We start from the raw sequence: 16,624 nt of genomic DNA on the forward strand, positions 1-16,624 counted from the left end.
AATGCACACAGTAGGAAGAAACTATTTTCCTTTATTTTTGTTTATTCTAGAAGCAGTCTTCAAAAAAAATATTATATACATATAAAATCTGGCATAAAGCTGAGAAAATTGCATAAGCATGCATAAGCAATGCTTTATCCAGGGCTTAAAAAACAGGGAAAAAATCCAATCGTTCACTCCGAGCAGAATCAGTATTTTAACATTTCTGTTTATGCGCTCTTTCTGTAACAGTATTGTTCCAAAAATGGTTTAATTAGAAAAAATACTGGTTAATAAAAAAAAAAAAAAAAATTGCCTACACTTTATACCAGAGCTTGTGACTAAACCTCGTAAATCGATGGATCCTTAAACTGTCGCCAAACCTCATACAGTAGCTCCACCCGCCTCAATCGTGAATGAAGTCTTGCACGCATTTTGGAGACTGTCTCTGCTTGTTTGCTGTGCAAGAGTAAATAAAGAACTGGTTATTTTAATAAGTACCGCATTTTCTTTATTTAAAACTGTATTTGAGGAGTGGAGAAGAGTGTCTTAGTCTGGTATTTGCCATCTACTCATAGCCAATATAGCCTGTGCATAACACTTTGTCTTTTATAACACAAGCTTTTTGCCAAATATATTAAACAATGGTAAAAACTGTTCTACAGTAACCTGCAATTTTCACTAGTTTCAAACACACCACGCTGGATATAACCAGAGATGGTAATATATCCTTGGATAAACTCCTGCGATCCAACAGCTAATGCCTGCACATTGCCTTGCGACTTACAGAGGATGATTTGACAACTGAGCGCGGGCATTTCACTCACGTTGGATGCGTCAAAGTCAGATTTGCATACATGTAGGTCCTACTATTTGAATTCATGATTGGTTGACTGCCAAATTAAAATCTTAAACAGAACGATAAAATAACGTTATTAACCGGTTAATGGTATTTTCAAATAAGCGTTTCTGTTCAGAATGTTTAAACTTGAAGCGTTGTCTAATAAACTATGGAAAATTCCATCAGTGGCGGGGAAAGAGTTAATACTCAGCCATTGCCTTGCTGTGTGTATTGTAGGGCTGCACAACATTTTTTTGTTTTTCTGCAATATATATTGTAGGGGTGTGAACCTACACTGGCCTCACGGTTCGGTTCGATTACGATTATCATGTCATCGATTCAGTTCAATTCGATATCACAATGCATCGCGATGCACCGCATCCTCAATTTAAAATTTTACTTCTAAAATGATGTGTGCGCTTATGTGTGTGCGTGTGCTCGCCTGTTCGGGAAGTCGCAGTGACAGAAACAGTGACATTCCAGTTTAAGTTTCAAGGGAGTATACTATAGCTGTTTATGCCATTAAGAAAAGGAAAATCTGTCAAATAAATTTTGTTTTAAAGAAATGTTCATTTAAAACCAGCGCTCATTAATCAATGTATTATGTTACCATTAAAGATGCGCGCATCAACCGTCGCCGAATCCGCTGTTGAAGGTGACGATCATCCATTTATAATCACGCGTAACAACACAGAATAATTGTAATTTGACCATCGGGTGCGGATACTTAAATCAGAGAAAATTATTGGGGCGGGTGGATGATTTATTTTTGGCTGCGGATTCGGTGTTGGAGCTCATCCGCGCATCTCTAAAGCAGTCAGACTCTGCCAGGCGTTAACAGCTCTCGGTGAAAACGGCTAACATGGTTTATTAAGTTAGTGGTATTACCTCCTGCATATATTTGTGCGTGACATGAACGCACACAGCGCCGAAATGTGCACGTACGCGACAAATGACGTCAGAAAAGCGTCAAACTTATAATCGGTTATGGTCTATTACTGAACCGATACCGATTCGTCCTCGTCTGCATCGCGATGCATCGTAGAAACGATAAATTTTGACACCCCTAATATATTGCGATATGAAAACAATTTCACCAGATGATTTTAATAGCTCTATTTGTAAAGAATGAATCATTCTAGGATAATTGGGTTGATTTTGTAGGGGAGTGCATCTGCATAGAAAATAATAAACAAATTACAAGCATAGATAAATAAAATAGAACAAAGATAAAAATTAAATAAGCAGTGATTTATGTTTTTTAGTTTAAACACATTCAGGTACAGAAATTGAATAATCAAATGTAAACTAAACACTGCATAGTCTTCACTGTGTAAATAAATATAATTAATATAATTAATACAAATTATCTTTGTTAAAGCTACAAAAGTAATTGTCTCTTTTGTTGTTTGATTAACATTGATGACACAAACAGCTGTGGGTATATTAGGCTGCCGTTACTTTAAGACGAAATGCACGTATCTAATATAATGATACACATTCGTTTTCTTTCTCAATTGTTTACAGCACATAACCGACAGTGTTTATTCAAGCTCAAAAAGAAGAGAAATAGAACTGAGTTAAGTGCTCACGTTCTGTCTGCGTGACTTTGTGTTAGAAAACAGTGTGTGAGTTCCAGTCGTCTTGTGTTTTATGTTTAAAGTGCCAGGACTTAAAAACACATGCAAATGATAAACTTTCACTCTATGATGGTAAAACTCTGCAAATAAACTGCGAATCACATGCATTCCGAACCGGGGGGCAGTTGGTCTGTATGGATCACAGATCAACTACGATCCCTATACTTGAAATCGCACATCTTGCAATGTGACTACCGTGGATACGCACATCGCAATATTAATGCTAAAGCGTGTCGTGCAGCCCTAGTGTATTGATAATTTATTGTATTCAGGATATTCTCCTCTTACTTTCTAATGTGAATAGGTATGGGCATCACACAGGCCGCTATGCATGTGTTCGGGCCTGGAGTCATGCTCATGTTCTCCCAATGTGCTGTTGCAGGATCATAGCGGTGCACGAATTTGATATCTTTGTAGTTATCATGGCAGTAGCCTCCGATAACGTAGATCTTCCCCTCTAAGACAGCTGATGCTGACCCAGCATGAGGCACTGGGATTGGCCTAATGGCACTCCAGGTGTTGGCCACAGGGTCATAGACCTCACAGCCTAATTGATCTACCAGATGGCCATCAGCATCGCTTGAAACCCCACCAGCCACGTACAGACGGTCACCCAGGGTCTCCATGCAGTGCAGCGCTCTGTCATTTCTCATCTCACCCAGGTTAGTGGATCCTCGTTCTGGGTGGTAAAGGATCATAGACGACAGGCATTGGTACTGGCTGTTTAAGCCTCCGGATAGGAAGATTGTGCCATTCCATACACTGGCTGCATGACAGCATAGAGCTTGGTCTAATGGGTAGACAAAACTGGAGAAGTAGAGAATTAAGAAGAGAAGGGCCAGGTTTACCAGCATCACTCATTATTATAACCAAGCTATGAGAAAGAGTTTGACTTTTGCTATACATTTGCAATATGATCTGTGACATTTAAATCTACCTTACTCTGACTCTGAATAAAGTTATTTAGTAAAGTAGGACATGATTTAGAATTGCATTGTTGTTAGTCCTGAAACAACATTCCTAATATTAATGGAAAACGCTTAATGAGGATATGGGGGATGACATACAAGACATATAAGTAATGTTATTAACCTGGCTGTCAGTAAATTTCTGGTGACACAAACCTCTGGAAAACATGTTGTGAGAATTAGACCTTAAAGGCAGGGTAGGCAGGTTTTTGCTAAAAAACCTTTTCCCAAATTTGCTTTATATACTCTGAAAAAGAGAGTATAAACATTGAGTGTCTGTAGTCCTCTCAGGGCTGCAATAAAAACAGCTACTTATTCCATTCACTCCCACCCCCTCCCTTCTGGGCTCCTTCCAAAGCCACACCCCCAAAACACATGAACGCACGATGCGACCACTCAGCTTGGAGGACGCGTTTACCAGCGCTGAGCGGAGAGGAGCGCAGTGCATGTCGTGATATCATGTCAGAATCACATGTAATTAAATACCTAACTTTATCATTATGAATATAAACAACTAACATGGCTGTTAGTACTCACTATCAAGCAAGCATATCGATACTGGTAAAGTTTAAAATATATTGAGTTTGATTCGGTAACGAGCTAGTAACATAAGGCAAAGCTAAAAACAAGTTGCATTGATGCACGTTTTCCCATTACCATCAGTTACACTGTGATGAAGGTGAATTTTGTGTGAGATTCATAACATATACGGTGTTTTGCATGTAAGAGCTTCCACAATGAAAGCACTGTTGGCTGATATTGACTCTCATCTGACTTCTTGTTTTAAGCTTCCGTGCCTCTTCGCCTCCTCGAGTCAAACGGGTGCGCGCATGTGGGCAGCTCCTGTAGCAGCGGGGTGGTAGCCATGGTAGCGAGGGAGAGTGACAGTCGCCCAGCCAATCATTTCATTCATTCCGAATGGAAATTAGTAGCTGTGTTTATTGCAGCCCTGAGAGGACTACAGACACTCGATTTTTATACTCTCCTTTTTCAGAGTACTTACATTTTAATTATGTATTGGTATATAAAGACAGTTTAAACAAATTTGTGAAAAGCCTACCCTGCCTTTAAGACAGTACAGTACATCTGTCAATCTCAAACTTGTTTTCATTTGTTCAAAGTTAAATATGCCACCTACCCTTATCCATAAAGGAATCAAATATTAGGGTAAGGGTTTGATCTGTGTTTTCGGTCTTGAACAACATTCAGACATGGTTTAGAGTTTGCAGTTGTTTTTGGTGTGTAATTACCTGCTAGACAGGTTTCAAGAACAACAGCTGATGTTGTGTGTGCTATTTATTTATTGTACTAACCTCCAAGAATTTGTGTTGGGGCAGTAGACCTCTACACTCTCCATGTTGACCCCCGAGTATCTATCTCCTCCAATAGCATACAGTTTACCATTCAGGACCACTACAGCGAAGCTGCCTCTTCTCTCATGCATATCAGCCAACCTTTGCCAGGAGTTTTGGATAGGATCATACCTAGATCAGAGATTGAACAAGTAGTCTATAGTATGAGGGGGTAAACTTGAACAAGGTTAGACAGAAAAAGCCTCATATTTCATCTTACATGTAGGTGCATTTCATTGTATCAGCTTTGCCATAATAATGCCGTCCACCAACTACGTAAAGCTTCCCCCTTATCGTTCCAACTCCATGACTAAATCTTGGTTTCTCGGGTAAAGTTCCCAGCATTTTCCACTCTACTTTCTTCACCAATCCGACATGGTTCTGCAAAGAATTGCTAAACCACATTTCCCTGCAGGGTCTATGTTTGTCTAAATTATCATTGATCCTCTCACCCCCAACAAGGACTATAGTGTCTTTAGGCATGTAGACCCTGATATTTGACTGGACATCTGAAGAACTGGAGAAGAACTCCTTAAAGAGAGACTTATAGACATTTTTGTCAACAATTTTAGGCCAAGATGTAACAGACATGACTTCATTGAACTCCTTAAAGGTCATGAGAGGAAAGCGGATGGTCCCCATCAGCTCCCTGGCGAGTTTCATCCGTTTTGTGGGATAGGCTTCGATCCAAGACATGACTGCTTTGAACACAGGCAACTCAGAGAGAACGTAGAGGGAGTCACTTTGAAGGTATTTCTTAAATTTTTCCACAGGAAGATCATGGAACTTCGGAGTGATGGACACATCTTGAAAGTGCCTCAAGACAAAGTTATTGGCAAGTGCAAGTAGGTCAGACATCCCATAGGCCTCTGCGAAAGATACAACGTCCAGGCAGCTGTAAGCATCTATTTCTTGTTCCAGGAAGTTAAGACATAGTGAGTAGGCAGTCTGAAACTGTAATTGAAGAGATGTACAGGTGAGATCAAACACGCAGCCCCATCCAAGAGAAAGAGCCCCACTGTAACTGTAGTGGAGGAGGGCCTCAAACTTGGCAGCCCATACTAACTGCAGAGACACCAATTCCTGTCTGCTCTCCTTCATACCGCTGGTAAACATGCCTCTGAAGTAGTCACTGCTGGCAACCAGGAGCACCCGGTGAGCTTCATGGGGATGGGAAATAAATACAAGTTTACGAGCAGTTTCGCAAATGCACAGGGGATCAAATTAATGCTTTGATGTCTACATTTCTACAACATGAAGGCATCATCTAATTTATGCATAGGAAACTTAAACCTCTGTCATATTAACAAATGTCTTACCATGAAACACTCTTCCCTCTGCTTCAAGCTCCACATCACATCCCACTCTCTGTGTCCACAGCTGTCTGATATGCTGTAGATTATCATTAATATGTTCCTCAGCAGAAAAACATTTTCTACCTTCTTTCTTCCCTAATGCCTTGTCCTGTTCTCTTTGTTCCTCCTCTGTGCAGAGTTCCAGAACTCTCGGAGCTTCAAGGCTAACAGCTGCAGTCCTGACCAACTCCATATTTGCTTTGTTCAGAATGCTGATGTTCCCCGTATAGGCAAACTCCACCACTGCTGCCAACCCCGAACCATGAACCTCGGGCCCCAAACACAATGCGATAATCTGTTCTTGTATGGGCTTCTGTCTGAGCCTCAACTGAATAAGGTTACTGACCGCAGCCAGGACAATAGAATGAACCTGGAATTTATGTCCGTCCTCTGTGTAGATGGTCAAGTCAGTGAGGACAGAATACAACATCATGTTCTCCAGGGCCTCGAAAACCACACCTGGGTACGCTGGATCGGAGTATAGCTTCTTGGGATACATGTCGCATTCATCAAAATCTTCAAAACTGCAGTGTCCATCATATTCATCTGATGAGTCTGTCATCTGCTGCTCTTCATCTCTACATGTTAAACCTCTGAAAGTTGAGTCTTTTTCAGAATCTCCAATGTCACTGGTACTGACGGAGGCAGCTGCAAAACAGTTATCATCATCATATTTATCGTGAGCTTTATCAGTGCCTTTATCTATATGTTTACATGTAGCAACTGAACTGTCATCATTTGTAGACCTAAGAGGTAAACTGTAACTACATTCTTCATCATTATTTTTGTTGTCGTATTCATCAGCATTCTCTACATTATTGTTGTTGTCATATTTATTGGCATACTCTTCATCACCTGCCTTATCATTATTTGTACACACAACGTCACTGTCACTGTTTACATGCATAAAAGGAAAACAAACACTACATCCATCACAGTCATCAACAGCCTTCTCACTTCCATATGCTTGTACTTGCAGCTCCTCTTCTTCCGACTGCTCATTTTCCTCCACTGGATTCTCTCGGTCGTCCTCTTCTTCATCCATATTCATCCATCCATTTCCATTATTCATGTTTTCATCCTCTGTGGCTGTTCTCCATGAACTTCTCCACTTTCTCTGAAGACACTGCTGATCCATTGCCATTGTGTCTTCAGGTTTCTATAAAAACCAAATGTCAAAAAGCATCAATATACTTTTTACTGTAATAAAAAAAAAAGTTGCAAAAAAAGTTGCATCAAATCTGTTTCTTAACTTCTCTTGAATCTCTCTGTTGATGTGGGATCTTGTGCTGTTGTCAGGTATGCAAAAAAGATCAGTGTCTCACAAGCTCACACCGTTATCATCATAACGCTATTTTTACCTCTAGCATTCACTATGATCACATCACAAGCCATCTAATGTAATCACGTGCTCCGCCGTTCCTTTTCAGATAATGTCAACAATTCCTCTTACCTTTCAGGTGTAGCACTCGATTTGATTAAAAGGAAAACAGGTTGTAAACACCATTGTGTTTAAAGAACATCATGGATGATTTTAAAAGAGGAACTCCGTGACCTTGCCTGCATGAGAACACTATGTGCCTGCGGTGTTCTGGCTCAGTTCTATTAAATGACTATCACGTGACATGAATCGGAAGACCAAACATATATAATGGTTAAAAAAATATATATATTTAATCAATAATATTTTTTTTTTCTTCATTCTTCTTCTTTTACCATTTTAAATCTCTTTTAAATGGATGCTATTTGCTTTGATATGTGTCATCTAGGCAAATGCAATTCCAACAGGTGTGTGAGTGGCTTCAATTTCCAGATACCAAGTATGGCCACCTATACTCGGAATTGGTCAGATGCATTTAACCCATCCAAGGTAGTGCACACACATTTGGAGGAGTGAGTAGTGAACACACACACTGCAAACTGGACACACACACCTGGAGCACTTGGCAGCCATTTTGCCATGGGGGGTTAGGTGCCTTGCTCAAGGGAACTTCAGTCTTTTCCTGCCGGTATTAAGAATCAAACCTGCAACCTTTGGATTACCAGTTTGATTTTAACCATAAGGCCACGATTGCCCCCCATTATGGGCCATACGAAACTTTGGAGTATGTTCTGGGAGCATGTGATGGCTGGCATTAGATTCTGATTGAGTCAGTAGAGTCATGTTTCTCCTCCAATGCCTGGGAATGCTATCTGGGTCAAGGAGTCCAGGGCAGGTATAAACAAGCAATTTATAGACTTGAAGGTTAATATTTTTCTTAAAAAAATTATTTAAAAATTATTATTTTTAAAATGCTTTAACTGAAACTTCACATGATAAAACATTTTATAGATTTAACGTTTTTTTTTTTTTTTTTTTTTCATTTTAATGCTTTAATAAAAATGTCATATGACATTTCTGTTATTAATAATAATAATAATAATACTGCATACTGCTATAATATAGCCTGGCTACATTCTTCCAATACACACACGCACACACACACACACACACACGCAGCCCGGATCATAAGGATTCTCCATGTCAGTCCATGTATGGAAATTGTGAATATGCGAGACAGCAGATGGAAACCCGTTGCTCTTTAAGAGCCACAAACAGAGGAGCAAATGTCACTGTCAGCCTTGGATTGGAATCCCGCCGGAGATGCCAAGAGGCCACGGAGAGACAGACAGAGAGAATATGCTCATGCTAAGACTCTAGCAATTTCTAATTGCCTTTTCTAATTAATATAGTGACCATAAGAGTCTGGAAATTGAAGCCACTCTCACGCCTGTTGGAATTTCAATGCAAATGACATCTGTTTAAAAGAGATTAAAAAAAAAAAAAAAAAAAAAAAAAGATGAAGAACAATAAAAGTATTTTTTATATTTACCATTATATTTGTCAATGCCCAAAGACTTCAATCAAATTGACTTCAATCAATTTGTCAATCAACAAAGACTTTTGCCATTTGGAATTCCTAAAGGTGCTGATAGAGATCAAGGACTGTAGGCTAAGATGTGCTTACATCAGGGTCTGCTAGTTCTCACTAGAGGCTGACATTTTTTCAGAAATCGCGAGGGTCACGGGAATCCCACGGGATGGGAAACAAAATCATCAATAATCACGGGATTGGGACGTGACAAGAAAAAATGTTAGCGGGAGTTGGCGGGACCGGGAATCATAATAACACTATGATACCCAACTTTATACACAAATATACCATTCATATAAATAAACTATTTTAATTTTGAACTCAATTCTAGTTGCCCTTCATCTTTATGCTCTCATGTTTGCTGAATGACGTGCTCCACCCGTAACAGTTGGTGGCGGTAATGCACCATGTTGATATGCCAATGCCAACCACCAATAAGAAAAGAAGGCGGCTTCACCGACATTTCTGGCAGGTCTGAAGTAACCAAAAAATGTTTACAAGTTGAAAAAAGACGGCATAATTTAATGTGTATGCATTGTTTAACATAAAAACATAAAAAACAAAATTTTGGATTTTTATTCAACTAAGGTGGGCATGCTGTGATCTGTATTTTTTACTGTAACTGACAGATTCTAGAAGTGGGAGGGAATGGGAGTCATTCTTCTGGGATTGGGATTGGGACGGGACGGATTTCCCTCCAGTTTTTTTCCGTGGGATTGGGATGGGACTGAATTTTTTTTTTTTTTTTTTTTGTGGGAGTGGGACAGGAGAGGTTTGAAAATCCACTCATGTGTCACCCTCTAGTTCTCCCACCTTTAGTACGGTGGGGGAAGCTGTAATCTGCTGACCGGTCAGTTTGAATGTCTCACATTTGGGTTACAGTCACATGGTCAAGGAAGGGATAAAAGTAGATTATAACAGTTGCTCTGTCTCTTCTTTTTCCTCTGGGTCCTTTCCTTGGATCCTTGACTCCTCTCTTCTTAGAATTAGAATTAGAAATCTTTATTTATCCCACAATGGGGAAATTTGTTCTTCTTGGGGGTCTTTCACTTCCCTTCTACCTGAGCTCTGCCTTCCTTCTCTCTTTTTCTCTACACTTTCTCTCTCTCTCTCTCTCTCTCTCTCTCTAGCAATCTAGATACATGCTGGGTACAATTAATTGTGTTTTATACAATTTTATACATCTAATCTGTAACCAATTCAAGTGTAACCATGACCAAATGCTGTTTGCAAATGTATACCTATTGCAATGCAATATCGTCACACTATAGCAATGCTCTCCAAAATATTTTCATACTATAACTGCACATATTTTCGTCATTGGTATTGGTAGCAGTGGGTGGGAATAGACAAGATACAGTTTTACACCATCTTACTGATAATGTTTTTTTTTTTTTTTTTTTTTTGTCATTTGGCAATCCTGAACCACTGTAGTGAAACCACACTTACAGCTCCAAATGAGCCTCTTTGAAATGTCACATGCATATTGACTCTACTATTAGCCCAGATAGCTGTCAGTCAAGCAGCCCTGAGGCTGAGCCCCTTCTGTTCTGTGAAGTCCAGTGGCACTTGAGTGATTCATTCTCTCTCACTCTCAGTGCAAGGACGAGTGCTCATATTTTGCTAATGACAAACAAACCTACAGCCACAGCAACACCTACAGACCATGAGTGGACTGTGGACTGCAACTCAACGAATAAACAGAGAAATTAAACTTCAGAGCTTCAATGTATGTCCATATTTTTACTTGTGATTGCTGCTTGTTTGATTTTGATGTACATTTGTTTACATTTATGGCATTTTGAACCCCATCATCCCACTTATTTGCAATATTTCCTCAACATTGCTTGTAGTGTCTAGTAGAACCTTTCTAACATTCCCTGACTTTGGGAATGATAAGCACTATATATATGGTGTGTAATATTTAGCGACCTTAAAAACTTGTAAGTGCAGTTTAGATTAAATTGTTAATATAAATTTTAAATGTAAATTGTTGCCCTGATTGGTATGCATGACCTTTGGTAAACCTAAAGTGGAGAAAAACTGTTACAGATTTAACAGCTGCTTTGGCTGTAATTATGCACATTGAAATAGTCTCCGGGTACCTGATAGTGGTGCACATGATCATAAGTAAAAACTGGTTAGTGGATTATAGACTTTATAGTTAGAATTTGAGGCACCACACAGTCCACTATCACATGTTCAAACAGTTCGCCCAACACAGGGATTGGAATTAAAGAAGCTGGTGAAATCACCTGGTTAAGTTTTCCTGCATATTGACAAATGTGACAGGTCTTACAATACTATAAAAAAATGTTGAAGGACAGGGTTATAAGTCTTTGTTATTCCTAAATGTCACGACAACAGGTGATCATGCGCCAGTGACAAAACCTGCTGGCGAAAGTCGGTGGGAACTACTACTTGATAAACTATGCTCCCCTCATTCTCTATAGTGTTACTTTTGTGTCATTTTCACAGAAGTAAACCATCCTTAACCAAGAATGAAACAATGTCAAATTCATAGTTCTCTGCCAATTTGAAACACTTTACTAACGAGGGATAATTATTTTGAGCTTCAATGAATTTTTCATGAGTTACAGTTAATGATAAAGGATCACCAACTACAACTTCCATCACCTGGCCATTGTCACAAGACTTGGTTTCCACAACCTCTTCAGTCTCCTCATCTGTACATAAGAAAGAGTCAGATAAAGATGTCATTCCCTTTGGTTGGGCACGTGAAACAACGCATGCAGGAAATGCACTCGGGTATTTCTGAAACAACTCATTGGTCTTAAGCTGAGTAAGGTATATTGCCTTCCCCCTGGCTAAATCATTACCTAAAATGAAAGACACATCTTTCACAGATAATGATGGACGTACTCCTACCACCACAGAATCTGTCACCAAGTCAGATTGGCGATGAATTGCGATGTATGGGCACCTTCATAACCTCAATACTGAAACTACTAGCCTATTGGATCCTACTGATGATTGATCTGAAAAGGGCAACATACCAGCAAATGCAAAAGACTGTTCACCTCATGTATCATATAACATCTGGACTTCAACTTGGTCCTCCATTGTTCCTGTCAAGAAACAAACCCTTTTAATAGAAAAGGCAAGGGTCTGGCATTTCGTCTATCTGGTCAGAAAGCAAACATGAATTAACAGAGGTCACCAGCGCAACTTTTGTCCTCTGAAAGTCCGGTTTGAGCTTCAAAAAAATAAACAGTCAGCAATCACATATCCTTTCTTATGACAGTAAAAACAGTCACGAGTCTCTTTAGACTTCTCACTGTTCTGATTAGGCAGCTGAACATTCACTAAAGACCTCGGTAAGGAACTCTTTTCAGCACTTGCTATTTGAAAATGTTTTTATGCACAAGCACAAATTTGTTCGCTAGCACTGCGGCTTGCGAAAGTGTTGCCACCTTCTGCTCATTTAAATACAGCACCACCCGCTCAGGAAGACACTGCTTAAAATCCTCGAGTATCATAAGAAACCATTGTAAAACAAAATCATCATACTCATTAAAACTGCACCATTTGTCAAAGAGATTTCCCTTCTCTCATGCAAATTATACAGAGGTTTAAGTAGCGTTTTTTTTTTTTGCGATTTCGAAACTTTCATGTAAGCCTCTGGCACTAGCTTGCTCTAAGTATGCAATTTAACTACATCGAACTTAAGACCATCTTCCAAAGGCAAGGTAGAGTAAACTTCTAAAACTTTGCCAACCTATTTGCATTGTAGCAGAAATGACCAAACATCCTTCGGCCAACCTAAGGAAGTTGCTCTCCTCTTAAAAGCGTTAAAATAACTATCCACTTCCAATTCTCTAAATTCTGCACCAAACCAATGCATTTTCCCACATCAAATGTGGTGGAACCTGAATTAGACAAATTATCACTCACTGACGTTAAGGCCTGTTGCACAGACGCTTCAATCTCCAACTTACGAAGCTTCACTTCTTTCTCGGCTTGAATTTCGAGCTTGCTGACCTTCAGACTTGGCGGGCTTGTGCTGGTTCTTCTATCTCCATACGGAGCAGTGCAATTTCGCACCTTCGTCTGTACCTCCCTTCTCGAACTGGGAGTACCTGGTGAAAAGGGTTCAAAGGGTGGCAAAACTGCCCCGACATCAGCCTCAGCCATGGCAGTCTCTACCTCCTCATTACCTGCTTCAGTAACATCCTACACTTAGCTCAAAATCTCGAATTCAAACAGTCGATCTATCACTTCGGCTTTAACTCGTTTTTTAGCGATTGCTTTGGAATGGGAATATGGAAGTGGGTGGCTATTGTCAACAACTCGTCTTTCCTACACTTTTCCATCACCTCTAACGAGGGATTATCAAGGAAACTCCACAATTAAACCCATGAGCAAGCTTATTATTATTATCGCAAATATCATTAACATGATTCATAAAAAGAAGAAAGATACTCTACAAGTTAATCTCTGCTATCTGTTGTGTTAGGATGGCTATTTATCCATATTTTATGCTGAAGTAAACCAGGTCAGACAAACGTGATGATATATCTTTTTTAATCTTCTCCAACTCCCCAACTAGGGGGCGGTATTTAACCATATCATATTTAACCATATCTACACCATCCACACTGAATCTCTGCCATTATCAAAACAACACACAATTATATTAATTACTTAATAATTCACAATTATTAATTAATTACAATTATATTAATTTCCCTTCCCATCTTATTTTTCACCTTACTCAATATGTGCATTCAATACATTCCTGTTATCTCTCGGCAACACCCTTTCATCACGCGCAAAATGCAGCGCAATACTGCTAATCTGCGTTCCATTCTCTCATCCTCACACACACACCTCTCTCTCTTTCCGTGGGTCTATGGAATTGTCAGTCAGCAGTCAATAAAGCTGACTTTATTCCAGCCTTTGCATCTCATTCTACTCTTAGTATCCTGGGCTTGACTGAGACCTGGATTCTTCCAGAAGACTCAGCAACCCCCGTTGCTCTCTCTAGCAATTTCTCCTTCTCTCACTCCCCTCGTCAGTCTGGGAGGGGTGGGGGTACAGGGCTTATCATTTCGAACAATTGGAAATACTCAGCGCTCTCTTCTCTATGCAACAACAACTCATTTGAATATCATGCTATTACACTTACAACTCCCAATAAGATCCATATTGTAGTCATTTATCGGCTTCGTAGAGGAGCTGGATGTGCTGCTGTCCTCTTTCCTTGAGGACGGCACCCCACTTCTAGTCTTTGGTGACTTCAACATTCATCTCGAAAAGCCGCATGCAACAGACTTCATCTCTCTCCTAGCCTCTTTCGATCTCAAACGACTCATCACCACAGGAACTCACAAATCAGGCAACCAACTGGACCTGGTTTACACACGCAACTGCATCGCAGACAACATTTTGGTGAGACCTCTCCATGTTTCAGATAATTTCCTCATTACTTTCAGTCTACAACTCTCTACCCCTGCACCACCAACCCCACCACCAGTCACTTTCAGGCGAAACCTGCGCTCACTTTCTCCCTCCCATCTTTCCTCTGCCGTGTCATCTTCTCTTCCCCCACCCTCACAATTCTCATCTCTGGATGTGAATACCGCAACGGATACCTTTTGCTCCACACTAACTTCTTCTCTAGACAATATCTGCCCTCTCTCCTCCAGGCCAGCACGCGCTACTCCCTCCAACCCCTGGTTATCTGCAGAGAGGAAATGGCGCAAATCAAAGACACATCTGACCTGAGTATGTATAAATCTCTCCTCTCTTCCTTTTCTGTTGATGTTCATGCTGCAAAATCTTCCTACTTCCACAACAAGATCAACAGCTCCTCCAACACACGATCACTTTTCAAGACATTCAACTCTCTCCTCTGTCCACCTCCACCACCACCCGCCTCCTCTTTAACTGCTGACGATTTTGCAAACTTCTTCACCAACAAAACAACATCTATCAGCAGTCAGTTCTCAGCTCCACACACACAGGAACCCAGTCTGACCCCTTCCACAGCCAATATCCCTCTGTCCTCCTTTTCTCCGCTAACCGAGGAAGAAGTATCTACACTTCTCCTCTCCAGTCATCCTACCACCTGCCCTCTAGACCCCATCCCCTCACACCTTCTACAAGCCATCTCTCCCACACTTCTACCAGCACTCACACACATCATCAACTCATCCCTCCATACTGGCACTTTCCCTACAGCATTCAAGCAGGCTCGGGTTACTCCACTGCTTAAAAAACCAACACTAAACACATCATTTGTAGATAATTACAGACCTATCTCTCTCCTACCATTCATTGCGAAAACACTCGAAAGAGCTGTTTTCAACCAAGTAACATCCTTCTTGTCTCTAAACAACCAGCTGGATGACAACCAATCTGGCTTCAAGAAAGGGCATTAAACTGAAACTGCATTACTGTCGATCACAGAAGCCCTACGGATCGCAAAAGCTGCTTCCAAATCTTCAGTCTTCTTTCTCCTGGATCTGTCTGCTGCCTTCGACACTGTGAATCATCAGATCCTTGTGTCCAGCCTCTCATCACTGGGCATCACAGGAACTTCCCTCCACTGGTTCGAGTCCTATCTCACAGGTAGGTCCTTCAGGGTCGCATGGAGAGGCGAGGTATCCAGAGCACATCAACTGACCACAGGGGTTCCCCAGGGTTCAGTTCTTGGTCCCCTCCTCTTCTCCATTTACACCACATCACTGGGACACATCATACAGGCACACGGTTTCTCCTACCACTGCTATGCTGATGACACACAGCTCTTCCTCTCATTTCAACCAGATCATCCCACAGTAGCTGCACGGATCTCAAGCTGTCTGGCGGACATCTCGACATGGATGAAGGAACATCACCTGCAGCTCAACCTGGCAAAGACTGAGCTTTTCGTCCTCCCTGCCAATCCGTCTCTACAGCACGACTTCACTATCCAGCTAGATTCAGCATCAATCACCCCATCGAGGTCTGTCAGAAATCTTGGAGTAATGTTTGATGACCAGCTGACCTTCACAGATCACATTTCAAAGACAGCTCGATCATGCAGGTTTGCACTGCACAACATCAGGAAGATCAGGCCTTTCCTAACTGAGCATGCAACACAACTTCTCGTCCAGGCTCTGGTCATTTCTTGGCTTGACTACTGCAATGCTCTTCTGGCCGGACTTCCATCATGTGCAACTAAACCTCTACAAATGATTCAGAATGCCTCAGCCTGTCTTGTCTTCAACGAGCCCAAGAGGGCCCACGTCACTCCTCTGTTCATCGCTACCTCTCGCTGCTCGCATCAAGTTCAAGGTATTGATGCTTGCTTACAGATCTATCACAGGCTCAGCTCCCTCCTACTTTCACTCACTCCTACGAGTCTACATTCCTACCAGAAGCCTACGATCGGTCAACGAGCGACGGCTCGTGGTTCCATCACAGAGAGCCAGAAAATCACTTTCCAGAACATTCTCATTCACAGTTCCGTGCTGGTGGAACGCACTCCCCACCCTCATCCGGAACGCAGAATCCCTGACAACATTCAAAAGACAGCTGAAAACCCATCTCTTCCGTGAGCACTTAAC

At 41.0% G+C, this 16,624-nt stretch overlaps 1 protein-coding gene across 2 annotated transcripts; it reads right to left on the reverse strand.

The window, feature by feature from the left end:
- Nucleotides 1-17: 17 nt before the first annotated feature.
- On the reverse strand, nt 18-8,433 carry LOC308686965 (kelch-like protein 33). Of its 2 annotated transcripts, XM_081359102.1 has the most exons (6): nt 7,389-8,433; nt 7,093-7,294; nt 6,100-6,783; nt 5,001-5,940; nt 4,742-4,912; nt 18-3,267 (listed from the first exon to the last, which is right to left on the reverse strand). In XM_081359102.1, exons 2-6 carry the CDS (start codon nt 7,277-7,279, stop codon nt 2,745-2,747), a joined length of 2,505 nt encoding a protein of 834 aa, XP_081215228.1. In that variant the 5' UTR covers nt 7,280-7,294; nt 7,389-8,433; the 3' UTR covers nt 18-2,744. The 2 variants fall into 2 exon arrangements, with proteins under 2 accessions (XP_081215228.1, XP_081215227.1); XM_081359101.1 differs by having other exon boundaries at nt 7,093-8,431.
- Nucleotides 8,434-16,624: the final 8,191 nt, after the last annotated feature.

This window comes from Scardinius erythrophthalmus (genome assembly GCF_964197995.2).
Source record: "Scardinius erythrophthalmus genome assembly, chromosome: 2".
In the NCBI taxonomy this organism is placed as follows: domain Eukaryota; kingdom Metazoa; phylum Chordata; class Actinopteri; order Cypriniformes; family Leuciscidae; genus Scardinius; species Scardinius erythrophthalmus.

What these genes read in the sequence shown, in the direction of transcription:
- LOC308686965 (XM_081359102.1), bottom strand. Translation starts at nt 7,279, where the DNA reads ATGGCAATGGATCAGCAGTGTCTTCAGAGAAAGTGGAGAAGTTCATGG. An exon ending in GCAAGTACAAGCATATGGAA is followed by an intron (nt 6,784 to 7,092) that starts GTGAGAAGGCTG and finishes ACTGTTTTGCAG; the next exon opens with CTGCCTCCGTCAGTACCAGT. An exon ending in ACAATGAAATGCACCTACAT is followed by an intron (nt 4,913 to 5,000) that starts GTAAGATGAAAT and finishes TCTCTGATCTAG; the next exon opens with GTATGATCCTATCCAAAACT.